Source organism: Bos indicus, chromosome 17 (genome assembly GCF_029378745.1).
Source record: "Bos indicus isolate NIAB-ARS_2022 breed Sahiwal x Tharparkar chromosome 17, NIAB-ARS_B.indTharparkar_mat_pri_1.0, whole genome shotgun sequence".
Taxonomy (NCBI): Eukaryota; Metazoa; Chordata; class Mammalia; order Artiodactyla; family Bovidae; genus Bos; species Bos indicus.
The window spans coordinates 55,671,028-55,697,837 of NC_091776.1; the positions used below are offsets into that span (position 1 = coordinate 55,671,028).

At 44.1% G+C, this 26,810-nt stretch overlaps 1 protein-coding gene and 1 pseudogene across 8 annotated transcripts in view; both read left to right on the top strand.

The window, feature by feature from the left end:
- CIT (citron rho-interacting serine/threonine kinase) overlaps positions 1-26,810 on the top strand; it is a 175,291-nt gene that overhangs the window by 58,409 nt on the left and 90,072 nt on the right. For all 8 annotated transcript variants that reach the window (XM_070769560.1, XM_070769555.1, XM_070769557.1 and 5 more), the window contains one exon: positions 12,522-12,705. In XM_070769560.1, coding sequence (XP_070625661.1) covers positions 12,522-12,705 — 184 coding nt within the window. The remainder of the gene's footprint in view (positions 1-12,521; positions 12,706-26,810) is intronic.
- Positions 5,945-6,055, top strand: LOC139176873 (U2 spliceosomal RNA; annotated as a pseudogene).

Below are 26,810 nucleotides of genomic sequence, written 5' to 3' on the forward strand. Positions count from 1 at the left end.
TCCAGTTCTAACTGTTGCTTCCTGACCTGCATACAGGTTTCTCAAGAGGCAGGTCAGATGGTCTAGTATTCCCATCTCTTTCAGAATTTTCCACAGTTTATTGTGATCCACACAGTCAAAGGCTTTGGTGTAGTCAAGAAAGCAGAAATAGATGTTTTTGTGGAACTCTCTTGCTTTTTTGATGATCCAGAGGATTTGGCAATTTGATCTCTGGCTCCTCTGCCTTTTCTAAATCCAGCTTGAACATCTGGAAGTTCACGGTTCACATATTGCTGAAGCCTGGCTTGGAGAATTTTGAGCATTACTTGACTAGCGTGTGAGATGAGTGCAATTGTGCGGTAGTTCGAGCATTCTTTGACATTGCCTTTCTTTGGGATTGGAATGAAAACTGACCTTTTCCAGTCCTGTGGCCACTGCTGAGTTTTCCAAATTTGCTGGCATATTGAGTGCAGCACTTTCACAGCATCATCTTTGAGGATTTGAAAGAGCTCAACTGGAATTCCATCACCTCCAATAGCTTTGTTCATAGTGATGCTTTCTAAGGCCTACTTGACTTCACATTCCAGGATGTCTGACTCTAGGTGAGTGATCACACCATCGTGATTATCTGGGTTATGAAGATCTTTTTTGTATAGTTCTTCTGTGTATTCTTGCCACCTCTTCTTAGTTTCTCCATTAGCCGTGTGTTTCTCCATTATCTTGGTTGGCCTTTAAGTATGTCTCCCTGTTAGATAGCCACCCAGTCACTTAGGGGCTGGAGGAAATGAGGAAGGGGAACTGGGGGTGTTTAGGTGATCATCATGAGAGAGAGAGTAGAAGGGCAAGGGGATGGTATAGTGATGGCAGGAACTCAGCTCCTAGACTAGGAGTATGTGGGCAACACCTGCTAAAACTTCAAAAAGCAGTAACTGAGACACGTGGTCAGTAGCTCTTACAGGTGAGTATTTATATGTCTTGGGGATTTTTTTTTTTTTTTAAGAATAAGCTATTCATAGGAGAAAATAGGCTAAAAAGAGCTAAGTGCAGGGAATTTGCTGATGGTCCAGTGGTTAGTACTCTACTTTCACTGCTGGGTCCTGTGTTTAATCCCTGGTCGAGGAACTAAGATGCTGCAAGCCATTCTTTGTGGCCAAAAAAGAAAAAGCTAAACTCATATGGATTAAGGTTATAGGGTCTCCCCCCTCTAGTTTGAATTTAGAAGCTACCTCTAGAGATATTAAAAATATATATGTAATATTCTACTTTATTTCAAGATAAATCAAGATGGCTTACTTTAGAGATAATTGCAATACTAAACTGATAAAAATAAATGAGAAATCTGGATAAAGGGCATGTCAAAGTAGGGAAATAGAGGCAGGGTTGATGGTAAAAACCAATAAGCTCTGGTTAAATTGCCAGCCAGGGGTGGATTTGGGATCCTTAGCCTCCTAGTGGCCAAAGTAAAATGGAGAATATGGACAGTTGTAAGAGGCTCAGTCCTGTGAGAAAAAAAATCCAGAATAATATGTTCAGAGAAGACTCAGTTTTCTGGTACTGAGTCCTGAGGAGTTTCAAAATGGGGTTCCCCAAAATGAGACCCCTTGTGATGTGGTGGCCCTGGGGATTTCCCTGTGACCACTTCTTACGGCGCCTCTTAGTGTAAGCCAATGCTGCAGTGCTGAATCTCCGTTCAGAAAGTCATTTCTAAATGAGGCAAATTCATGCCTTTCCTGGGAGAAGATGAGAAAAGGGGAATAGATTTGTTAGAGAGCCCATAAATTGGAGTCCTGAACTCTTCATTTCTTACTTGCTTGGAAGATTTTCCAGCAAACATGGAAATGATTTGGCCAAAGATTCAAAATTATATTAAACATCTGAGACTCTATTCATCAGTCAACTTTGCAGTCAGTTCTATGAAGCGTGGCAATTGCATTTACGATCATTTTCCAAGGGCAAAGTTCAGATAGCACTAAAGAGGGCAGTTGGCAGGAGTCAAAAGAGATCAGAGCTGAAGGACACAGAGTAGGAGGTCCAGGTGGCTCGTGATCTCTGAGGGTTTGGAAATGATTTTCAGTGTCTTCACTTCAGAAAAGAAGTATGACCGACTCTTTGATTCCTGGGCATGTCCTTCAAAATTCTGACTAACAAGGATACACACAAAGAACTGATACCCACACAGGAACCAAAATAAAGGAACACATTTGTCTCTTTGCTTCTTCCATAGGGCTGATGGTGGGTGGTGTTTTTCCACCCCCCATAAACTGGAAAGTAGCGGACTTTTCTGGCAAGAATATCTGGTAGAGGGGCTTCTCCTGGCTTAAAATGGGATAATAATAAGCATCAAAAAGACTACAGTGTCTTGAAACACGTCCATTCATGAGTTCATACTGGCAACTGAAAAAAATCTTATTTGTCACTTCTGGCAGTTGCTGAGGCACACCCTGCCCCCCACCCCAACTCTGAATGTTGCTAAGTATAGGGAAAGATGGGCTTCCCAGGTGGCGCAGTGGTGAGGAATCCACCTGCCAGTGCAGGCAAGGGCACCCCACTCCAGTACTCTTGCCTGGAAAATCCCATGGACGGAGGAGCGTGGTAGGCTGCAGTCCATGGGGTCGCTGAGGGTCGGACACGACTGAGCGACTTCACTTTCATTTTCAGTTTCATGCATTGGAGAAGGAAATGGCAACCCACTCCAGTGTTCTTGCCTGGAGAATCCTGGGGACGATGGAGCCTGGTGGGCTGCCGTCTATGGGGTTGCACGGAGTCAGACATGACTGAAGTGACTTAGCAGCAGCAGCAGCAGCAGCCAGTGCAGGAGACGCAAGAGACTCGGCTTTGATCCCTGGGTTGGGAAGATTCCCTGGAGTAGGAAGTGGCAACCCACTCCAGTATTCTTGCCTGGAGAATCCTGTGGACAGAGGAGCCTGGCAGGGTATAGTCCATGAGGTCACAAGGAGTTGGACACCATTGAACAACTGAACACACACTTAGGGAATGAACTTAGCGTTTATCCTGCCTGTTTGAACTGTATTCCAGAATTACCAAATTGTTGATGTGCTAGTAAATGTAGAAGGAATGATGAACTTAGAAAAACACCATTTTTCAACTCTTAATGACTTAATGATTCTAGGCAAAGATCATCCATGGCTACTGAGACATGAAGTGAAAGATGCGAGAGAAGGTCATGGGGAGGGACGAGGCTGATCTCACTGGACCACGTGGATCATTCTTAACATCACACAAAGAAAGATAAGCAGACATTGGGTGCCCTTTAATGTCATGGGCTAGTAAGTAGACAACACATCCTGGGGAATATTCTCTCCAAGTGAAATTGAGTATGAGTGTGCCTGTGGCCCTGGATTTAACTTCCAGCTTCTAGGAAACGGAAGTCGCTTCCCTGGTGGCTTAGATGGTAATATGCCTGCAATGCTGGAAACCTGGGTTAGATCCTAGGTTGGAATGATTCCCTGGAGAAGGGAATGGCAAACCACTCCAGTATTCTTTCCTGGAGAATTCCATGGACAGAGGAGCCTGGCAGGCTACAGTCCACGGGGTTGCAAAGAGTCAGATATAACTGAGAAGTAACACTTTTTTAGCACTTCCAGGAAAAATGGGCATAGAGAAACATGTTAAATGATGTCACAAGGATACAACCACCAAGTCCAGATTGTGAGATTTCTACAGGGATCTTGTGATTCAGTTTCTTAAACCAATAAATGCCATTAAAGAAAAAAAAGGCCAGTGTTTATAGATTGAGGCATACCAACCAAATCAGTGTCTGAACCTTGGTTGGATATTGATTCAAACAAATCAAATGTAAAGAGATACTTTGCTGCTGCTGCTGCTGCTAAGTTGCTTCAGTTGTGTCTGACTCTGTGCGACCCCATAGACAGCAGCCCACCAGGCTCCCCTGTCCCTGGGATTCTCCAGGCAAGAACACTGGAGTGGGGTGCCATTTCCTTCTCCGAAAGTACTTGCACCCAGTGTACTGGGGACAGTGTACTTTGGGCACAGCTGTAACAAATTGAGCACAAACATAATATTAGATAATGGTAAGGAGTTTCTGTAAATTTTGTTGGATGTGATGAAGGTATTATGGTCATGGTTTTTTAAAGTCTTCACCTGTTAGAGAGTCGTGTTTCTCCCCCTAGGGAACATTTAGCAATGTCTGGAGGCATTTTTGGTTGTCAGAACTTGTGGTGGTATTGGCATCTAGTGAGTAGAGGTCAGAGACACTGCTAAACACCCTATGATCACGTGTCAGTCCCTGCAACAAAGCATTCTCCAATCTCGATGTCAATAGTGCCACAGTTGAGAAACCCTGAGTTAGGGATATTTGCTGCAGTAATTATGGGTGAAATTATTACCAACCAGTGTTCTTGGCCTCCTCAACCAACAGAAATTGATGAAGAGGCCAGATGAGAAATTCAGGCAAGGCTTTAGTGGGGCTCCTGTGGCAGCAGCAGGGAGTGATAACAAGTAGCAGGTTCCCTTGCTTGCTCCCTGAGGGTGATGGGAAGCGAGCTGGTTCCTTGTATGGGGTGAGGGAAGGGGTGTGACCAGGGGTCGGGCTGGAGGAGTGGATTAGGTGGTTTGTCCACCTCTTTGGTGGTGACGTGTGCAAGTTGGATGTGCAGTACCCTACTTTTGCTCCTAAGTGGCTGCTGGGTTTTGGATCTTTTTGTATCTTTTTGTCCATAATTTGCCCCAACTGTGTATGCATGCAGTTATTTGTAGTCCTTTACAATTTCTTTGTATTTTATTACTTGAGACTTTTGTCTGGGTGCAAGTACTGCAGCAAAGGGTCCCAGGTCTTATGTCTCAAAATTATATGATGTCTGGGGTTTGCTTTTAATAATCAGCACACATGCAAATAAAATAGGGACCAGAGTATGTGAAATGAAATGAAAATACTGTACGTTTTTTGAAGGTGTGCAGGAGTTCATTGTACTCCTGTACCATTTCTGCACATATGAAAAATTTCATATTAAAAATTAAAAAACTAGGGCTTCTCTGGTGGCTCAGTGGTAAAGAATTCACCTGCCAATGCAGGAGACATGTGTTCGACCCTTGGTCCAGGAAGATCCTACATGCCACAGAGCAGCTAAAGCCCGGGAGCCACAACTACTGGGCCCTCACACTGCAGTTACTGAAGCCTACACGCTCTAGAGCCTGTGCTCTGCAGCAAGAGAAGCCACCACAATGAGAAGCCCATGTACCGCAGCCAGAGAGTAGCCCCTGCTCACCACAATTAGAGAAAAACCCATGCGGCAATGAAGACCCAGGAGAGCCAAAAATAAATAAAATTATTAAATCATTAAAAAATGTTGAAGAACTCTTCCCCCCGCCCCCCGCCAAATGTTGGAGAAAAAGATAACTACAGAAGTCTTGAGGACAGCAAAGAATGTATCTAATTGGATGTGTCATAGGTCTAGGTAGTTCAAGGGGAAAGGTGCTGGACGGGAAAGTTGTTGGGGTCTAGAGCACGGAGGTTCCAGGAAATGGAAGCTCATGAATTATTGTTCAAGTATGTTCTGGGGGCCTCCAGTCTGTGCCCCAAACTGGATGTATCCACACCCAGAGAATTATAGTCTTGACTAGTTACAGTCTGGAAAGATTCTCTTTGAGTGTTTCCACCCTGTGTAGGTATTTCACAGGTTGCTCTGTACCTAGACCAAGAGGAAGGGGGAAACAAAGTGGCACTGCAGTGTTAGAAGGCTGGTTGAAGTGTGGTCCAGAATTGAGAGAAGGCGTCTCTAAAAGCGTAATCTTGTGGGAAAACATAAGTTGCTTACCAAAAACTTGATAGTAAGCAGCCTATAGGAGCATGGCCCTTGAGAAAGGCGAGATTCAGACAGCGCACACCTCCATCGAGATCTTGTATCTGCCCCCAGAGAGGAAACCTGTGTAGCTGTGGGCAGCCCAGCCCTAGCATCCTTGAGACTGATCAGTTAAAGCATACTTCATCACTTCTTGGCCTTTTGGCTAGGATCAAATGTAATATCTGTTCTTACGACATTAAAGCATACCTCACTGATGCTAAAACTTCCATATTCATTTTCTTTGAAGACACCATAATAAAAACTGATCACCAGCCAAGTCAGCTTTACCTGAAAGTCTCTTTATAACTGTTTGGGGAACCAGACATGTCAGATAATTCTTTTTCTACTCAAGTCTGTTGCAAGCTAGATCCAGTTTGTCTTCTTTTTGCATTTTGTATACAGTTCTGCTATCTGGACAAGTTACATCTAACCATTTTCCACTCAGAGGGGTGACAGTAAGGGGGCTTGCCTGAGGTTTCAGGAGATGTTTTCATGGGCTAAATTACTTATGTGTATGTAGTAGCTAGCTCTTCTTACCTATCCTCTAATTTATTCTCTTGGTTCATTCCTATAAGATCTCTGATACTGGAAATCTTGCTCTTCTTTCTATTGCAACCTTTTTCTGTTAGAGTTGTTCTCTTTGTAAGAGTCACTCATTGATATTCTTAAAAATTTCTGCTCTTGCATCAGTTGTCACACTTTTGCCATGCCTTCTGTTAATCCATGTCTTCTCTGTTTCGGTTATCACTTCCTTAGAATTTGTCATGTTAACTATTATAGACTTGTCCTTTAGAGGTTCCTAGCATCAACCTCTACCAACCATCACTGTTAAAATGATCGTATCAGTCTCGGGTGCTGACACCAGCCCAGCACTCTCAAATTCTTTCTCATAATCCCTTCTGTCAAGCCAGTCCAGGATTTTCCCCCCTTCAAGGTCCAGCCAGGATTTCACTTGTATTTACTTCCTAGCCTCATTACCCACAGCTTTCTTGGGCTACTGTTCCCTGGCTTTTCTAAAGAAGCACTCATCTCCACTCCAGCCCGTGAAGACACCTTTTAACTAACTCTAGAGAAACAATCACCTCCATGACGCACTCCTGCAGGAACACACAAAACTCACTGTACCCACTTTGGCAACAAATGGTGGCCATCACTCTGTTTGCACACTCTCCACTTTTCACAGCCTCATCTTGACCTCTGAATGACGCAAATAGCCTCCTCTTCACTTATCTTGTAGTTCTGTCTTCATCTTGAAGATAAATGTGATCACACTGGTGCCTCAGATTTTAAGGAACTAGAAGACAGCTGATTTGGGGATAGTCTTTTAGATTTAAATGTAGCATCTAATTAACTGAATACTTTTTTGTAAGATGTGTGACACCATGCTAGATAGAATGAAGTTGAAAATGTCTTTGATTTACTATCATTGAATGCCTGCTGTGTTCCAGGCCCAGTTCTGATTCATGATACCATCACATGATATTTATTTATGTGCCTTTGTTCTGACATATATGTTGTCTGTTATTCCTCTTCTAACTCTGCCACACACAACGTAGCACCAGTGTCTAACCCACAGTGATGAGTAAAAGTCATGGAAGTTTCATGAGCTATATCTAAATTCAGGTTTTTGTTTTTAATGTACCAATTCTTCATGACTGAATTGAGTATTCTGTAGAGTTTCCTGTAGTGGCATATGGCATGAAATAGCCTATTAGGTCTAAGAAATTATCCCACATCTAAGGTTCTTGTTCATTCATTACTTTCACAATATAGATATGAAACCATGGATTGGGACAGACAGGTAACTGTTCTAGGTGCTTGGTATGTAATGGTGAGCACAGTGTCGTCTTTCCCCTCACGGAGCTTGTGTCCAGTGGGAAAAGCAGATGATCAACACGAGACCGAAATGAGAAAAATCTTTTGCATTTTGAATATTAATGTTTTTTTTGGTATGCTGGTAAGTTAAAAGTTTGAATGGGATAAATGGAGCTCAGTGGGATGTGTTAGAAAGAAGTAGGGTCAAGGGGATGAATCCATGTACCTTTTCTTGTTTTTTTTTTTTTTTTTTTAAATTTGTGAATGTTTTTGAAGGCAATACACCCTGCCCCAAGCTTCTAATGAATGTCAAGTTTTTAAAAAGGAGAGGATTTATAGGAGAGAGATTAACTGCAGTTCTTAAAATAGCTCTTTGTTTCTGAAAGCCTTGTTCTGCCATCTTATAACTGGGTGGCGGTGGGAGGGAGGCCCTCCAGAACATACTTGTGTAGCCCCTGCCACTAAAGAGAATGTGCCCTGATGTGACCTCAAGCATAGGCTGACTTATTTAAAAAACATATAGGGAAAACTTCATCCTGTTTTTTTAGTGGCTTTTATCAACAAACAGATCTTAATATATGACTTCTTATTGGCTATTATTGAATGTAGTGAGCACGGGCAGTGGGGGTGAATTGATGAATGCTCTATCAGGAAATATTAATATAAGCACTCATTAACATATTTTTCAGACAGAACAATCCTACTTTTAAAGCCTCTTCATTTAACTCAAACATACGGTAGCTTCTTCATGGCCTGTATTATGCCAGGTGCTCTCTTTGCAAGAGCTATTTTCTAATTGTTTAATTATATATCTATTCAGCATGTATTTATCATGTACCTGCTCAGTGCCTGGCACTGTGCTGTGTTCTTAGGTACATTGTATACTTCCATCAGTGTAGGTGCAAATCCAGTGATTTCATTGACCAGTGAATACCTTTTTAAAGCAAAAAAATCATTTTGTATGAGGATCAAAAAAAGGGACTTTTTCCAATAGGTATAAGAAAGAGGAGAATTAGCCCCTCCCCCAACATGTGTGTGTGCTAAGTTGCTCAGTCGTGTCCGATTCTTTGCGACCCCATGGACTGCAGCTTGCCAGGCTCCTCTGTCCATGTGGATTCCCCAGGCAAGAATACTGGAGTGGGTTGCCATTCTCTTCTCCAGGGGCTCTTCCCCACCCAGGGATCGAACCCAGGCCTCCCACTTTGCAGGTGGATTCTTTACTACTGAGCCACCAGGGAAGCCTGATATAGATGTGGTCATATACTTGATAGTCTTCGGCTTATACAGTCTTTTAAAATCTGTCATCCAGATTTTGAGCTAGTTCTCTGTTCTTTCTGATACTCATATTAGAGGTGCATTGAACCTTCTCGTTCATTTTCTCCTGTCTCTGTGTATTGCATTCTATATGAGCACTTTTCCAATTGTTGTGTTCTTGCAGATCATCTGGCGATCTTGTTAGAATGCAAGTGTTGATTCATCAGTCATGGTGTAATGCCTGTGATTCTTTATTTCTAACCAACTCCCTGATGATGCTGTCAGTCTACAGATTACACCTTGTGAAACATAGTTCCTTGTGATTCCTCAGGTCCTGCTGCTAGTTCACTAATTTTCTCTTTAGCTGTGTCTGTTTAACAGTGAGTTTTAAACTTTAAGTTCAGCAATCATATTTTTCATTTTTAGAAGTTCCATTTGGTTCTTTTCAAATGTGCTTTGTCTTTTCTTCAGCATATCTTGTTCTTTTATTAGAATTTTTGCTCATTTATCTTGATAATGAATGAAAATTTATTTTATGGTCCATTTTAGATTGTTCTCTTATCTGCAGTATTTGGGGGGTTAATTTTCCTATTTCTTGTATCTGCTGATGCTCCTTCATGGTATTTTGGGTGGTTTCTTTTTCCTTATTACATGTAGTTATTGATTTTTATTTTTTTATTGTGAACTCATTTCTAGTTGAGAGAGTATGTGGGGGGGGAGGTGTGTGTGTGTATGTATGTAAGGGAATGAAAGAGAGAGAAGGAATCTTGCCTTCTGGGTTGTGCCCTGGGTTGTGAACGTGGCCCTACAAATATTTCTCCTCGTAATCTGCCAGTACCCTAACGGATCATGGACCAATGCTGGTGATACTTCCTTGGGTTATGGTTCCCATACCATGTAGGGCACTGTGAGTACAGACACCCTCCCTGGGGCCACAGTTTTAATAGCTGTGCTGTTTCTTTCCCCCTAAAGGGCTCTGGACAAGGGGGAACATCCATCATTTTCTGGTGGGTTGAGAATTTTCAGTTGTCCCACTTCTCTTTGGCTTGAGACTATGATACTTTTCCCTGCCCAAATGTGGTTCCCAGAAGTCCCTCTTTTCAGAATTTCACGTTTTAGCCAACCAACTACCTGTCTAAAGGCTGATGTTCTTGGCTTTTCATCTGTCCTGTGAATTTCTCACCTGTTATCAGTGGGGGTATTTCATGTTGACTTCTCCCTCTTATTGAAGCTTCTCTGGCCCTTGATCTAATCTTAGCTACACAGGCTAGCCTTGAGCCTGATGGAGTTTAAAGAGGGATCTTATTTCATAGTACAGAATTTCTCAGTTGTAATTGTTTCACAGAGGGTGGCTCCTGCCCCTATATTAATCATACTTCTCGCTCAGAAATTCTATTTCAGTCTCCCAAAGATAAATTAGTATATAGTAGAAAGGGAATTAAACTTCTGCTAAGAATGAAACGAAATGATTAACACAAACATGTGTGAGTGTGTCTGTGCCTGGTGCAGGAGAGAAGCACACTCAACACAGATTCTGCTGTATCCCACTAGCCTTGTAACCATAGGATCTGTCATAAACATCTTTGTCATGTGGGCAATAATAATAGCAGGAAGTCTGTATGGAGTGTTTATTATATACAAAAAACTGTGCCAGTAACACTTTATATAGATTTCTTTCATTTAAACCTCCTAGCAGCCCTTTGAGGGAATTTTCTCTATGTTGAAACTGAGGGTCAGAGAGGTTAAGGGACTTTCTTTCCCAAGGTCACAGTGCTGGTAAGTGGTAGAGCTGGGGTTTGAACCCACTTAGTCAAAGTATGTGCCACCAACCATGATGCTTCCATATTAATACCATCTTCAAATCTCTCTCCATGTATTTCCTCAGTCTTTATCTGAGTTTTCTTATTTTGGGATGGGACACTTTTGTCCTCATGAAATATAATTTCCATTAAAAACTGTTCTTGTTTTTTTTTTTTTCCCCTTGGAAAAAAAAAGATACTGGGTAATGGAAATCCAGTTGGATTTGAGCCCATGTTTATGGAAAGTACATATGGGAGGGGGGCTGAAGCATTCAATAATTTTTCTTTCCATCACCTAATTTTTAAAGTATTAAGCAGGTAGGTTCTGACATTACTAGGGAAGGTTTAAGTTCTCTGAGATCTTGGAGGCGTGGAATCATTTTCTGGAAGAGCACATGTGACACTTTCAGTCTGCTACCACATCTCAGTGCACCTGAAACCCTGAGAATGTCCTTTTTGCATTTCCTGGCAGCTGCCAGACCTCCTCATTCTGGCTTCATCTCCTCCTCACTCCACATCCCTTCACTACTCCATCTCCTTCCCGATGCTGCCTGCTGCTTCCCATGTTGTTGTTGTCACTGGGGAACTTTGGAAACAGCCAGATTCTTTGGAGTCTGTAAGTGGAAAACAGACTGCTGCTCCTATCTGGCACTAAGCTTTGTCTAGAAAACAAGGAGTTAAAAAGCAGCCTGGTCCAGGGAAGGGCTGTGACAGCTGTCCTAGGGGGCGCTCTTGAGAGCTCTGGCCTGACTCATGCTGCTCTGTCACTCAGATCAGCATTGGCCCCTGCCACGCAGGCAGCCAGGTGGGGTTACTGCCAGAGCACGCACAGAGCGGGGAGCATGAAGCCTGCACTGCGGGGGATGTGATGCCCAGCTCGCCTGCTCACCCAGCCTGCCTACCACAGACGCTTCAGCCTGCAGCCATGGTAACACTTCTGGCCGGCTGCACCCCCGGGAGCCCACCACAATGGGCAGCCTCCTGGTGACTGATGGACCAGTGTCCACCTCCCCGACTGAGAGAGCTTAGTAGGTCCGCAGGAGGCGGAGAAGATGTAGGACATTCCTAGCTGGGAATCATGCCTTAACGAGGTAGGACGCAGCTGTCCATCCACACCATCAGCGCGCAGGGGTGCCGTACATCACTGGGAAGAACTTTATTTGGCTGGCATTTCATTATGCTGATTAAACTGCGGTGGATTCATGGGGCGTGATCGAGTTGGGGAGGAGGGATAATCAACTTAAAAAAAAAAAGTGGTCCATAAGAGCTGCGAGTATACTCATCCGGATATGAATGGGCTAGACTGCAGTGCTATCCTCACACGAGTTACATACCTCTCAAACCCCCTCTCCTGCCCCTCCTTCCTCTCACTCCAGCTAATCCCCAAAATGTAGAAACTCTACCTTATCCCAATGATTAGCACTAAGTGTGAATGATTTAGATCAGTCTGGAAGAGGAAATAAATAGGTGTAGGTTCATCTGGCATGCCAGCACCAGCCAGCTGATGCTCCGTAGCAGCCTTCTGGAAATATCAGCAACGAGTTCCCCAAGTGCTTTCTTTCTGTTCTACCAAGTGACCTGTTTGAGTTCACCTTTCAGTTTCCCCTAGCAGGAAAGGCAGCCCGTCTGCGGGTTGGTGGCCATGTTGGCAGGGAAGGGGTTAAGCTCTTGTTGCTGTAAGAGCGGAGCAGAGGCTGGGTCTGCCTGTGTGTGAGCGAGATTGAAAGCAGGCGCTGCAGTGCCATCAGGAACGCCGAAGGAGTGAGACGATTTTCTTCTCCGCAACAGTGTTGAATCCGTCTGAATTTTTCTCTCCCCCCCACCCCCTTCTTCTTGTTTTTTCTTTAACCAGCTCCTCCCCCCTTCGTTCCCACCCTCAAGTCTGATGATGACACCTCCAATTTTGATGAACCAGAGAAGAATTCGTGGGTTTCATCCTCTCCGTGCCAGCTGAACCCCTCAGGTTTCTCGGGCGAAGAACTGCCGTTTGTGGGGTTTTCGTATAGCAAGGCACTGGGAATTCTTGGTAGATCTGAGTAAGTGAAATTTTGACTTTTCTAAGGGACCTGCATTGATACAAGGCATAGAGCCCAAAGGTGGTGGTGGTGGTGGCAGCAGGGTGGGGGGAGTGTGGTGGAGGAAAACTGTTAGTCAGTATGTATTTGAAGAGCAGTTTACCTGGTTGGGCTTTGGTGGGATAGACTGTTCGTATTCTCATTTTCCTGTACCTCTTCCTGTTCATAGCATCGTAATTGTCAATTGGGTACTTTTGGTTAGTTTTTCAGTCTTTGGTCTTCTTTAGAGGGGAGGAGACAGTGGGAGATACCTAGCAGTGCAGATCCTCGGTGAAGGGAGAAATGTACAGGGCTGAGCTGAGCTGTCTCTTTATCCATCTGTGTATCCCTCTGACTCTCAGGTGGGTAGATGGAGGTTGCTATCTTGGCAGTGTTGAAAGAATCCTAAAATCTGTTTTTCATGAGGTAAGGGTTTCCTGATGGGGTTAGCTGAGCTGCAAGTGGCTGTACCAGAGCCCCGACGGAGGGATGGTGCTCAGCTCGGCTCAAAGTCTGCTGCAAGATCCAGGATCTGCCAGCTGAGCCTCTGAGCCGGCAAAGCACTGGTGGCCAGAGGGAGCCCCGTTACCGTGAGCCACCGGGCGGGCGTGTGATGTAGCCGAGTCATTGATTCACAGAAACTGGGCTTCACGGGGGAAAAAACAGACCAGGAGACTAGGAAATGGAAGTATAAATATCACTGTCAGCCTCTTGACACGATCAGTCTTTCTCCATTCTTGAAAAAAGCTAATGAAAAATGTGTTAGTCCAGTGCTTGGCAGTTGGAGATGGCGGGAGGGGGTCCCTGGCTTCCAGCCTCCTGGATATTTGTCAGAAATGCAGTAGCTTCTGTGGATGTCAGAGCTCAGTGCCTTGCTTCGTTCTCATGATCCGATGGCATTTTGTGTTCAGGGGTCTGAGTTCCCCTGGAAGGTCTTGAACCAGATTGTGATATGCCCCCTGAAGCCCCAGCTCCCTCACTTGGAGGCTCTTGGGGTAATGTTGGGTGATCAGTGGCTGCCCACTTAGAAAACAAGCAGAATTTGATTTTATCTTGGCAGCATTTATTCCCGATTTGTTGTGCTTATAGCTCCGATATCGATTTGAAGGGATGTCATGTGGGTTCTTGGATGGTGTCTCCCCATGGGTGCTATTTTGACAGTAATGTTCCTGAAAAGATTTCAGACATCTGGGGGGTAACTGGGCACTTGATGAGATATAGGGTTGTGGGCTGCAGTAGAATTTGAGAGAGCTGTTTGGGTTGAAAGAGACTGAGGTGACCCTTCTTTCCTCCCTCCCTGGGGGCTTGCATTAAAACTCGGGGTTGGATTTCGGCAGTGGTGGCTGTACCTTGCTGGCTAATTTGCTCTGCAGCCCTGAAGCAATCTGGATCATGGGAAAAGAGGCAGAAAGCTCACTAGCTGTTGCATGTGCCATCAGATGGGTTTGAAATGGCCCAGCAGGGCTGGGAGGTTTTGCACTGGCATCGAAGAGCAGGGCAGAATTGGAGGCCTGCTGTTAAAGGATGCATAGTTAGTGGGCAGCTTAACCTTGACACACACAGTGCACTGAAGGTCACCCGTTGGACTGGACAGAGGTGCGTGGAGAGTTCTAGTTCTGGTCACCAGTGGGCTAGCCAGGTCAGAAAGAAAGCTTGCTTGGGGTGCCAACCAGTGATCTGAAAAACCAGGAAGGACTTGAGGGAATGAGATTTCAGGAGCAAAGGCAAAATGATGTGGGGGCTCTCAGGCGTTGCAATTAATCTGAAGCAGTGTGTGATTAATAACCTATTTTTCAGGAAGACTGTAATTGCATCTTTTTGCTTCTCATAGAAGGCTCGGTTAAGGGAGCTTTCCGACAGGGGCATCTCAGTATTAAGGCCCAGGCACTCGATAAATATTTGTGCATTTAATTTACTCACGATCCTTTCTCTCAGATTGTGTTTATATCGCTCACTGTATTTGAAGATAATGCTGTTTCACCTTTGGTAGTTGAAAATATATCTCTAGAGCATAAAATGAGCTTCCATCCATGCCCATCACAGATGCTCAACAAGATCCTCATTAAAGTGTCCATGCAAACAAAACCGTGTGTTACTTATCTGGACGATGTAATTGAAGTATTCCTGTCGGGTGGGTGGTGTGGATCAGTGCCCTTTCCATGGTGATTTGGGAATGGAATCAGAAAGATTTCCTTTCATCTTATAATGTGATCTTGCTGTTGGGCTTATTTATTTGGCCAGGGACACTGTGGGTAAAACCTACAACATCATTTTAGAAATTCACCCCACCTGTTGGGCATAGGTGACCCTGGATGTATTGGATCATCATCATCAGAAATTCAGAAAAGAGTCAATGCTGACATTACTTAGAAGCCCCTGCAGTTTTGATAACATATAATCGTTACAAAATTCATTTGGAGGTGGGAGGGAGACATTTTCTGGAGAGGCCACCATTGCCACCAGGGACCTGGGGTTTCTCCGAGATTTTCTTCTCCTCCCCCTCCCTGTTTCAGCATCACAGGTATTTGTTTACACACATTGATTACCTGTGCTGTTACTCTTCACACCACTGAGGAAATTGCAGATGCTGCTGTACTGCGTTGGAAAGAATTGACCCCAGATCTCTTGCCACTAAACTGAATGAAATGTTCTGAGGTGGAGCTGAATGAAAGAGGAATTTTCACAGACACTCTGGCAGTCAGAATGATTTTAATTATTGTGATCACTCATCACTTTTTAGGATCCTTTTTTGGGACCCTGAACTATTTTTAAGCCAGCCACTTAATGCATCATTTTAGGTTTAACAAGAATCTTTTTTTTCTCCTAAGATTTATTCATTTGTTTTTGGCTGTGGGGGGGTCTTTGTTGCTGCACTTGGGCTTTCTCTGGTTGAGGTGAGTGGGGGCTGCTCTTCATTGTCATGTGCGGGCTTCCCATTGTGGTGTCTTCTCTGGTTGCAGATCATGGGCTCTCGGCACTCAGGCTTCAGTAATTGTGGCTTGTGAACTCTAGAGTGCTGGCTCAGTAGTTGTGGCACACAGGCTTAGCTGTTCCACGGCCTGTGGCATCTTCCCGGACCAGGAATTGAACCTGTGTCCCTTGCATTGCAAGGCGGATTCTTAACCACTGGACCACCAGGGAAACCCTGAAGTTTACTAAAAATCCTGATCTTAGCATTCTGAGTCTGAGCTGTAGTGGTAGTTCCTTGCACTTGAGTTGGAGGGAGTGGGAGAGATCCTACAAACTAGTTCTGATTGTCTCTAGGGTGGAATGATGGCAAAGTTCATGCTGGAGAGTGTGTGTCTGGTGCCTCTTTCTTCTTAACCAACAATAACCCAAACCAAACCCCCAAGCTCTGAATGGGTGTTCCTCTGAGCCTCTGTCTGCCTGAAGTTTACAATGGCGGGGGCAGCGGGGCGGGGGTGGGGGTGGGGGCGGGTAGTAACAGAAATCAGTGTGTTAAGGGTTTAAAAATATAATGGATCTCAGTTCTCCTCCCTCCTCTGTCAGTATAGGGTGTGCTTTTTTTTTTTAGTTCCCTCTCCTTCTTCCTAGAAGCAATGCATTTCTGCAAACCTTTAGTATAAACTTTAGAAGGAAAAAGCCAGTTGGTTTTACATTTTGTGTTAGTTTTTGCACATGCTGGTTTTATGCTTTTGGAGAAGTTGGAAATCTTAGAGGACCAATGGGATCTAGATGAGACTGGAATCCGTGGGATGACAGTGTCTGAATAGGCTATTTTTAGGATGGGGGCTTTCTCTTTTGATTCAGGGCTTTTTCCTTTCCTTTTAAGTGGATCTGAAAATTTATTCTTGGAACCAGCCATTCAAATACTGTGGAAGGGTGAAAAATGGCTTCCACCAGTGCCTTTCTGGATTTTCAGAGGGCCAATTTGGGGTGCCTCTTCCTTACTCTACTGGGGCCTCTTTCATGTCACTTTCTTCAACTGAAAATGAGATACCTGCCTCTTAGGGCTGTTGGGAGGATGGTATAAAATAGGTAAAGTACCTAATCTAGTCCCTGGCACATGGATACGTCACACTGAATGTCCACTGTTATTTTTATTACTACTACACTAGTGTCTATATGAAACATGTCCTTCTGTATATGTGAAGCTATGAGAAGGACTCAGCAATAATTATCATAGTCCAAAGTCATGCCAGAGCAGAAACCCAGCTTCCCAGGCCCTGGGAACTTTCTGCTAGAGATGCTTGAACTGATCCACCACCTGATCCACCACAAGTTGATATGCAGCTTCCATATCCCTGCAGGTTAAAGGTGGCTTTTGGGGTGGAGTGGTGGGGGCCAGAATTTGAAGGCCCAGCCCCAGAATGGGTTCCTTCCCATCCATTTGAACAAGTCAGAGCATATATGTGTGGAATACTTCATGGGACACAGGGCAAACACCTTGACTGAGAATATCATGCAAGCACTGGATTTTGAAGTACTTTAGGAGCATTAGGACGATAAGGCAAAAAGTCTTAATGTGGAAGCCACTTAACGGGTAATGCCGATTCCCAGTTTTTGCCAAAGTCCAGTGATGATCTTTCTTGGAATGTTGGTTTCCCCACATGGGCTGTGATCTAAAAGGCAAGGCTGCGGCATATTTATCCTGGTTTTCCTGGAGCACAAGATAATATAGACTCTCAGAAAATAGGTGTGTTGGAATTGACTTTACAAGCAGACTAATGGAAGGTAGAGTATCTGCGTCAGCTTCTTAAAAGACAGTGGATTTGGGTGAGTGGAGAGGCACATGGAGAGAATTTCCGGTGGTCAGGAAGATAAGAGTCGCTCGTCCTTGCAGGGTTCTGACTCTGCCAGGCTCTGCTCCAATCACTTTACATAGGCTAACTCACTTAAACTATACAACAGCTCCCAAGGAAGGCACCATCCTCATTTCCATCTTACACGTGAGGAAACTGAGACATGGAGAGAGAGTGAGCAACTCACTAAAGGTCATGTAGCTCCCAGTGGCTCAGCCGAGACTTGAACCCAGGCAGGGTGGCTCTAGGGTCTCTTAGCCACTGTGTTAGACTGCCAATAAATGCAGTACATGAGAGACAGGGACATAGGTATGGGGTCCCCAGGTTCACATGCTTGTCAGAAGCAGATGCCTGTCGTGGGTAGTGACTGAACAGTGGGGGTGGGACAGGGTGGGATGAGAACTGATGGGCTGTAGAAAGGTTAGGTTTTGTTCTCAGTTTCTGAGAGTTTGTCAAGTAGGTAGGCTGCATAGCTCTTGGATGTTGATGACTTCTTCCTCTTTTCATTTAGAGGCTCTCTCCTGGCTTGTGTACGTGTGTGTGTGTGTGTGTGTGTGTGTGTGTACATGAACACATGCACACACACTCTCTCCCTGAGAGTTCTTATTTGCTTGAGTGTAAGCTTGGTGAGGACAGGCTACTGGTTCGACCTTGCCCTCCAATCTCCCTTAGGGTGGATCACAGACAAGCTGCTCAGAAAGCATTGTGGGTGAATTGATCCAAATCATTTTTAGGGTCGCCGCTCTCAGTTTGTTGATGACTCTGTGATCCATGCCTGTTCACATCTACGTTTTGTATTTCACTGCCTCCTGCTATCCATTTTGGGAAGACTTATTCTAGCAGAAGATGGCCTGGGCTCTCCAATCAATCCTACTTACTTTTTACTAAAATACTTGGTGAGATTGGCTCTTCCCTTAAAAACTTCGTTCCTTCCCACCTCTGTCATTGCACTTGCTTCCTCCCCATGGTGGATAGCCTTACCTGTGTTTTGATTGTTTGAACAGTAGCAGAATCTGCTCTGGTTCATGAAGGTTTGCATTATCTGTACCTCCCAAATCAGTTACAGAACCCTCCCTAGCTTCCACCCATGGAACTGCCATGGACACGGACAGTGCTCTGTGCTGTTTCCACTCCTCTGTCCTCTCGACCAGGTGCCTAACCCTTGCCTCCATGTTATTGTGTTGGGTTTTCTCTTCTTGCTTAATTTCTTCTCTCTCTTAGTCAAGCACATCTTGTTCTTGCCTTATTCTGTTCTCTATTTAGACTGTGCGTGCCTGCCTCGCAAGCCTGGCAGGACCATTCTGCCGCCTTCTCATTTGTCTTAAAGATACCTTTAGGAAATCCAATCCAAACGATCCCAGCCCAGTCCCAAAGATTAGACTCCAGAAGATGTGTCGAATGCATTTTTTTGCTGGCCTACACATACTGATTTGCATGGTTGCCTCGGATCCCTTAAGAAGACAGTAATTGACTAAATGGTGCTGTATGTTCCCAATCCCAGTGCCAGTTTGGCAACTGTCCCTTCTCCTAAGTGAATTTCTCTTGCTTCTCTCTGTTTTATTTGTCTTGCGTCTCCTGACCTCTCTCACCTTCCTTTCTCTGACAGGCTTCCTGAAAGAATAGCCTACACTCAATGCCTCTTTTCCAGCCTCTCCAACTTTATGGAAATCACTGTCTCAGAAGCCGCAGATTCCAGCAACCACTGAATTTAGTGGTTTCTGCCCCTCTCCCCACGTAATGCCATTAGTTGCCACATATGTCTGAAACTTTCTTCTCTCTTGCATTATGGAAACTTGGTTTTCCCTTCCTTCCACTTCACTGCCCTTCTCACTCTTCCATGGCTGTTTCAGGCCCTTGAAATGTTGCATTGTCCCCTAAACTGCACCTTCATTGTCTTTTTCGCCTGTTCGGGATGATCTCATTCAGTCCTTTGGCTGTGACTCTCACCTGCCCATGGACTTCCTCCCCTCGTGCCCTCTTCATCACCACCAGGATGTCCTACTAGCATCTCAGTATCCCTGTCGCCGGCAGACTCGCTTGCTCACTCAGTAAGCCACTTGGCAGCAGTTTTGTTTTCCTCATCTCATTTAAGGAACTACCACTTTTTCTACCTTTCTAGGCAAGAAAACTGAGTCATCTTAAACTGTGTTTCATCTCCCCCACCATCTTATCCATTGCCAAGTTTTTTAAGTTGCACCTCTTGCGTATATGCCCTTTTTTCTGTCCTCACCGACACCACTCGTTGAGTTTTGCTTGGACCATTGCAGTAGCCTCCTGACTGATTCATCTGCCTCTGGTTTTTCCTGGTCTAATCTATCCTCTACAGAGGGTGGAATTCTCCCAAAGCACAAGTTGGATGATGTCATTCTCCCGCTCAGACCTTGTAGCATCACGATGTGCACAGAATTAATGACCACTCCCGAACTTGGCATTCATGCCTTGTGTGCAAGACCCCAGCCTGCCTTCTCACTCGCCCCTTTTTGTGCCCTATGTTTGGCCAAGCTCCTCAACCCTCATTGAGGATGGGGACCATGTTGTCCATCCTTTGCATGAAATAGGACCTTGCCTCTGGCAGGCCTTCAATGAACGTTTGTCAAATGGAATTAAAAGTGTTCAAGGATTATGCCAGTTCTTCTGCACAGTGTATACAGCTGCTCATGGAAGCTGTCATCTGTTGTGTGCGCAGAACTGTGCTGAATGGCTCTTCACATGTGTTTCATTAAGTCCTCACAATCTCACTGTAACTGTGTGAGGTGGCTGTATTATTCCCATCCTACAGAGGAGGACACCGAGGCTCAGCAAGATTTTGTAGGTAGTTACAGACCTGAGACTTAGACCCATAGGCTGTACCACTACACTGCCCTGCCTCTAACAACCCTGGCCCTGTTAGTTAGATCATGTGGGATCAATGGATTAGCCTAATAATAAAGGTGAAAGAGATGACTTTACCGAGAATTCACTGTACCAGACATTCTTCTAAGGGGTTGACAAACATTTTCATTTAATTTCAGCAGTAACCCATAATTTTACAGAGAAAGAAACTGACCAAGAAGCTTGGATTACTACTTAAGTTCACTTGCCATGCGTGTGGCAGAGGATGGCCATCTCTTCCAGCTTTAACTTTAGAACTAATATAAGCAGTATTTATTTATTTTGGCAGCACTGGTTCTCTGTTGCTGCCTGGGCTTTTCTCTAGTTGGCCTACTCTGTAGTTGTAGTGCTTGGGCTTCTCATTGCTGTCGCTGCTTTTGTTGTGGAGCACAGGCTTGGTTGTTCTGAGGCATGTGGGATCTTCCTGGACCAAGGATGGAATCTGTGTCACCTGTGTTGGCAGGTGTATTCTTTACTACTGAGCCACCAGGGAAGCCTAGCATTCTGTGTTTTGCAGGACGGACCGTTGCACACTTGTTGCAAGTCTAGGCTTTGGGATCATGTGGATATAGACTTTACCCCCTCCCCCTGCCCCACTAGCTGTGTGAACAAGGCATTTAACCTCTTAGCTTCAGTTCTTCCTTCTGTAGAAAGTGGGGGTTATTCTTGCCTGTGTGCTGGGTTTGTTGTGGGGCACAGTGAGTGTTCATTCATGTTTGCTATTGTTAGTTAGGGGTGAAGATGGGCCATGGGTGCTTTGGATTCTCTTCTCTTCCTCGCTCCTCTTTATAAAGACATCTTGCTGGTTTCTGCCCATTGAGACAATCAGGCTCCATGGGGGTGCCTGACAGATGTCCTGATATCTCCATCCAAATTTTTACTCAGAATGGAGCCGAGGATGTATTAGTTAAACCTGTACCCTTTGTAAAACACACCCCAGGCTCCTGATAGGACCTCCTGCCCTTAGGGTCTGGAACTCGGTGCTGGGGGAGACAGACGTGCACTGTGTCCAGCTTGGGGGTCACACTCCCACACTGTGCTAGAGCGTCCCCTGGATGGGACAGAGCATGTATCCTTATGACGTTGTTGTCCCAGAACCAATGCTGAGCGCCTCCTGTGCAAGGACTAGAGAGCTTTCCCAAGCCAGTGTTGATTTGATGCACTTCTTATTTTGGATTTATTTGACCCACTGAGACCTTTAAACTGAGACAGCCCAGGGCACAGAATTGCTTGGCACATCATTCATTCATTTGTTTATTTGTTCATTCAGCAAATACAAGCCTGTGGCATGGCTGAGCAAGACAGATAAGGTCCCTGCCTTCACAAAGCTAACATTCTGTGCAGGGAGACAGAGAGAGGATAAGTAAGTTCATGGATAAGAAAGTTTTCAGATGGTGGGAAGTGCTGTGAAGAAATCTGAACCTGGGTGGGAAATGGCTGGGAACCAGCACTTTTGTCCTCGAGGCCCGGACAAGCTTGTGGGTGTCCAGTGAACAGCAGGCTTGCCGGAGTAGCCAGAGCTTCAGCATGCATGGGAGATGTGGTCTGAGAAGAGATAGGCAGGGTCTTTGGTTTTGGATCTTGCTGTATTTGTGATGAGCAGGAAGCCTTTGCAGAACTTTGAGTCGGTATGTGGAGGGTCTGGTTCTCATTGTGCAGAGGGGCCCTCTGATCATTATTTGGTGGATAGGAAGATGAGCAGAGTTGGCTTCAGGGAGAAGAGTTAGATTACTCCAGCCATCCAGGCAAGAGGTGGTAGCATGCCAGTGAAATTAACCTGCAGAGCTAGGCACTGGCTTAGAAATGGGGACCATGTTAGAAATCATGTAACTATGCTTTTATTAATGACACAAATTTAAATAAATGATTCCAAAGCATATGCTGTAATTCAGCTGGAGACCACTGCTCTGTGTATGTGTGTGTGTGTGTGTGTGTGTGTATGGGGTGTGTGTGTGGGTTGGCAAGGGAGTTTGGCAAGCCCCAAAGCTAGCTAGATTCAGAAGCAGCTTTTTAGGAGAGTGGTATTTTGGGGGTAGTAATTCCCCCTTTCCTGCTGAGAATACATTCCAAGACCCCCAGTGGGTGCTTGAAATAGCATATAGTCCTGAACCCTATCTATATACTTTTCCCCCTGTATATACATACATACCTGTGATAGTTTACTTTATAAATTAGGCACAGTAAGAGAATATCAGAATTGCCACATCACTACTCTTGGGCTTTGGGGCCATTACTAAGTATAATAAGGTTTACTTGCACACAAGCACTGTGGTGTTTCGGCAGTTGATCCCATAGCCGAGTCAGCTAGTAGGTATATAGCGTGGATTGACTGGATAAAGGGATGAATCACATCCTGGGCAGGACAGAGCAGGGCGGTGCGAGATTCCATCACACTGCTCATCTCAGTGCTCAGTTGAAAGTTTATAAATTGTTTATTTCTATAATTTTCCACTTAGTATTTTTGGGCCACAGTCGACCATGGGTAACTGAAACCATGGATTGGGTTGAGGCAGGGACTGTTGTATTACTAAGTGTTCATGATGGTCACCAGTGTGTATTTTAAAAGGAGCTTATAAAGTTAGTTTATAAATTTCAGAATGCTCAATCTTAAAAGCCAATACATTTTTGGAACAGAATGCTGATGAGTGTTTTATTTTTTGCACCATATTGCATCTTGCATTCACATGTATTTTTAGTGCCTTTGGCCACAATGAAGGTAGAGCCCGTGGTTGAGCTAATTTTGATTCCCTCATTTTAGCCTCCACTATCCATTCTTGGTTATCTCGAGGATATCTGTGATTTGTGATCTGTGATTTGGAGGCATGTCTTGTAAACTTGAGGTCATCTTCCCAAGGAAATAAATGGATGGCTTGGTGTTTAAACATGATCTTAATTATTACTGTAGTGATTAGAGAGAACTCAACACATACACTTCTTTTTAGGTTGGAAGTACAGATTGTATTTTTTGATAGGAAGTTTTCTTTTGATAGTTTATTAAGAAAAATATATTTTTGTGTGTTATGGGAGGTATTTATAGACATCAAGAAAACTGCATTTTGCCATTTTCCTTAAATGTTGAGGTTACATGTAAAAGCAATTTTTAGGTCACATCAAACACGTCTTAAGAAAATATTCTCTCTGCTGCAGCAATAATGACCAAGCCCAACCTTTCCTCTGTGTCATACACCATTACCTCTATTAATACTCTTTAGGTCTCTATAATTATAAAGCAGATGTGTCTATTGGGAAGAGATGTTGATTTCAGAGTAAATTTTTCTAGAAAATAGAATCTGGGAAAAAAAGGAAAACCCAAACTTGGCTTTGTGCTTGAAGAGACAGCACTGCTGTGTGTGGGTGGATGGCTGCATGCACCCTCTGCTCAGAAGTGCCTTTTCTCTCCATGGGGATAACTGGCTGTGTATCAGAGATGTGGCCAGGAGGAGTAGGCAAGCAACGTGTGGGCAGGATGCATGTTCTTTTATTAGCATCAAGCCTAGAGCATGAACCAACCTGGGCCTCTAAAGTCTGTATTGTTTCCTGTTTAATTACCCCACCCCCACTCCCCCACCCCCCACCCCCGAGCCACCAAATGATGGAGGAAGAGTTGCTCTTGTACGTGAAGTGAACCATTTCTGGGAGGTGGCTGTGGACTGAACTGGCATATGGATGTTCTTGGGTACCTAAGCTGTCGTGGGCTTGGAGTCACCCTCCCAGCATTGCATGAAACTAGTCATGGGTAGAAGTTACCTTCCCTTGCATGGTCCATTTCCGTGTCTTCTTTGACTTCACTCCTCTGGGTCTCTGTGGCAGTTTTCTTTGGTTTGTCCAAGGCCATCCAGCCAACAAGTAGCAGAATTGAGATTCCCATGACTTGTAGAACCCAATTTTGAACCAACACCCAGCTCTTCTGACATTCACCTGCACTCCTATCATCAGAATATGGTTAGTAGGAGAACACAGAGGCCACAGGGTTAGCTGTTCCTTGGCCTCAGTGCCACAGGACACTAATAATACCCTCCTTAGAGGATTGTTGGGAGGATTCAGTTCGGTTACCCATAAAGAACCAAACACAGTGCCTGATGTAGGGCTCAGTAAATGGGCCTTATTATTGATGACAAAGGTGGTGGCATTAATTCTCTCTCCTACACTCCTACTTCTTTGAGGACAAGAATTGTGACTTCTTAACTGGATAGCCTTCACAGAAGAGTTTTGCAGCTTGGCACTATTGACATGTTGGGCCAGATAATTCTTTTTGCGGGGGGTTGTCATGTGTGTTGTAGAATGGTTGAGCAGCTTCTCTGGCCTCTACCCACTTGATGTTAATAACACTCCCATCCCTAGTCACGAAAATCAAAAAAGTCTCCAGACATTAGCATGTGTCCTGTTGGAGGCAAAATCGCCCAGTTGAGAACCACTGGTCTGAACATACTTCCCTTGGGATCACAGGGCTTTTATATTCTCCCTTATATATATATAAGGGATATGTGTGTGTATATGTATCTTTTTAATCTCTTTTACACTTGTATAAGGTGGTCAGAAAATACAGGCATACCTTGGAGATATGGCAGTATTACCTGCAGTAAGGTGAATATTGCAATAAAACAGGTCACACAAATTTTTTGGTTTCCCAGTGCATATAAAAAGTTATGGTATACCATAGTCTTTTAAGTGTGCAATAGCATTATGTCTAAACAGTCTACATCCCTTAATTAAAAAATACTTTATTACTAAAAAAAGCTAACCATTGTGTAAACCTTCAGTGGGTCATAACCTTCTTGCTGGTGCAGGGTCTTGCCTCCATTCTGATGGCTTGACTGATCAGGGTCATGTTTGCTGAAGGCTGGGGTGGCTGTGGCAGTTTTTTAAAATAAGATGACAGTGAAGTTTGCTACATTGATTGACTCTTCCTTTCACGAATGATTTCTATGTAGCATGCAGTGCTATTTAATAGCATTTTACCCCTGGTAGAAGTTCTTCCAATCTTGGAGTTAATCCTCTGAAACTCTGCTGCTGCTTTTTCAACTAACTTTATGTAATATTCTAAATCCTATGTTGTCATTTCAACAGTCTTCACAGCATCTTCAGCAGGAGTAGATTCCACCTCAAGAAATCACTTTCTTTGCTCATCCATAAGAAGCTACTCCTAATCTGTTAAAGTTTTATTGTGAGATTCCAGCAATTCAGACACCTCTACAGTCTCTACTTCTAATTCTAGTTCTCTTGCTGTTTCCATCACATCTGCAGTTATTTCCTCCACTGGAGTCTTGAACCTCTCAATGTCATTCATGAGGATTGGAATCGGCTCGTGAAACTGATTGCTCATGTTGATATTTTGATTTCTTCCCATGAATCACAAATGTTCTTAATGGCATCTATTAATAGAATGGTGAATCCTTTCCAGAAGATTTTCAATTCACTTTGCCCAGGCCCATCAGAGGCATCGGTATCTATGGAATAGATCTGGAATCACTATCTAAAACCATGTGTAAACAGATGCGCTGTCATTCCAACTTTGTTGTTCTAGAGAGCACAGGCAGGGTAGATTTGTTTTTAATTTTTAAAATTTTTATTGGAGAATCGCTGCTTTACAATGTTGTGTTACTTTTTGCTGTACAGCAAAGTAAATCAGCTCTAGGTATACATATATCCCCTCTTTTTTGGATTTCCTTCCCATTTAGGTCACCACCGAGCTTTGAGTAGAGTTCCCTGTGCTATACAATATGTTCTAATTATCTATTTTATACATAGTATCAGCAAAGAGTAGATTCAGCATAATTCTTAAAGGCTCTGGGATTTTTGGAATGAGAAATGAGCATTGGCTTCAACTTCAAGTCACCAGCTACTTTAAACCCTAACAAGAGAGCCAACCCATCCTTTGGAGCCAGGCATTGACTTCTCTTCTCTAGCTATGAAAGTCCTAGATGGTATTTTCTTCCAGTGTAAGGCTGCTTGTCTACGTTGAAAACCTGTTGTTGGTATTATTTTAAGTTAATTATTTTAGCTCGATCTTCTGGATAACTTGCTGCAACTTCTACATCAGCCCTTGTGGCTTCACCTTGTAACTTTGTTATGGAGACATGACTTTTTTCCTTAAACCTCATGAACCAACCTCTCTTAGCTTTAGACTTTTCATCTGCAGCTTCCTCACCTCTCTTAGCTTCACAGAATTGAAGAGAGTTAGGGCCTTGCTCTGGATTAGGCTTGGACTTAATTAGGGAAGTGCTGTGGCTGGTTTAATCTATCTGGACTGTTAAAACTTTCTTCACATCAGCCAGAAGGCTGTTTTGCTTTCTTATTATTCATGTGTTCACTGAAGGAGCACTTTTAATTTCCTTCAAGAACTTTTCCTTTGCATTCACAACTTGGCTAACTGTGTTCAAGAAGCTTAGCTTTCAGCCAGTCTCGGCTTTTAACATGCCTTTCTTATGGAGCTTAATCATTTCTAGCCTTTAA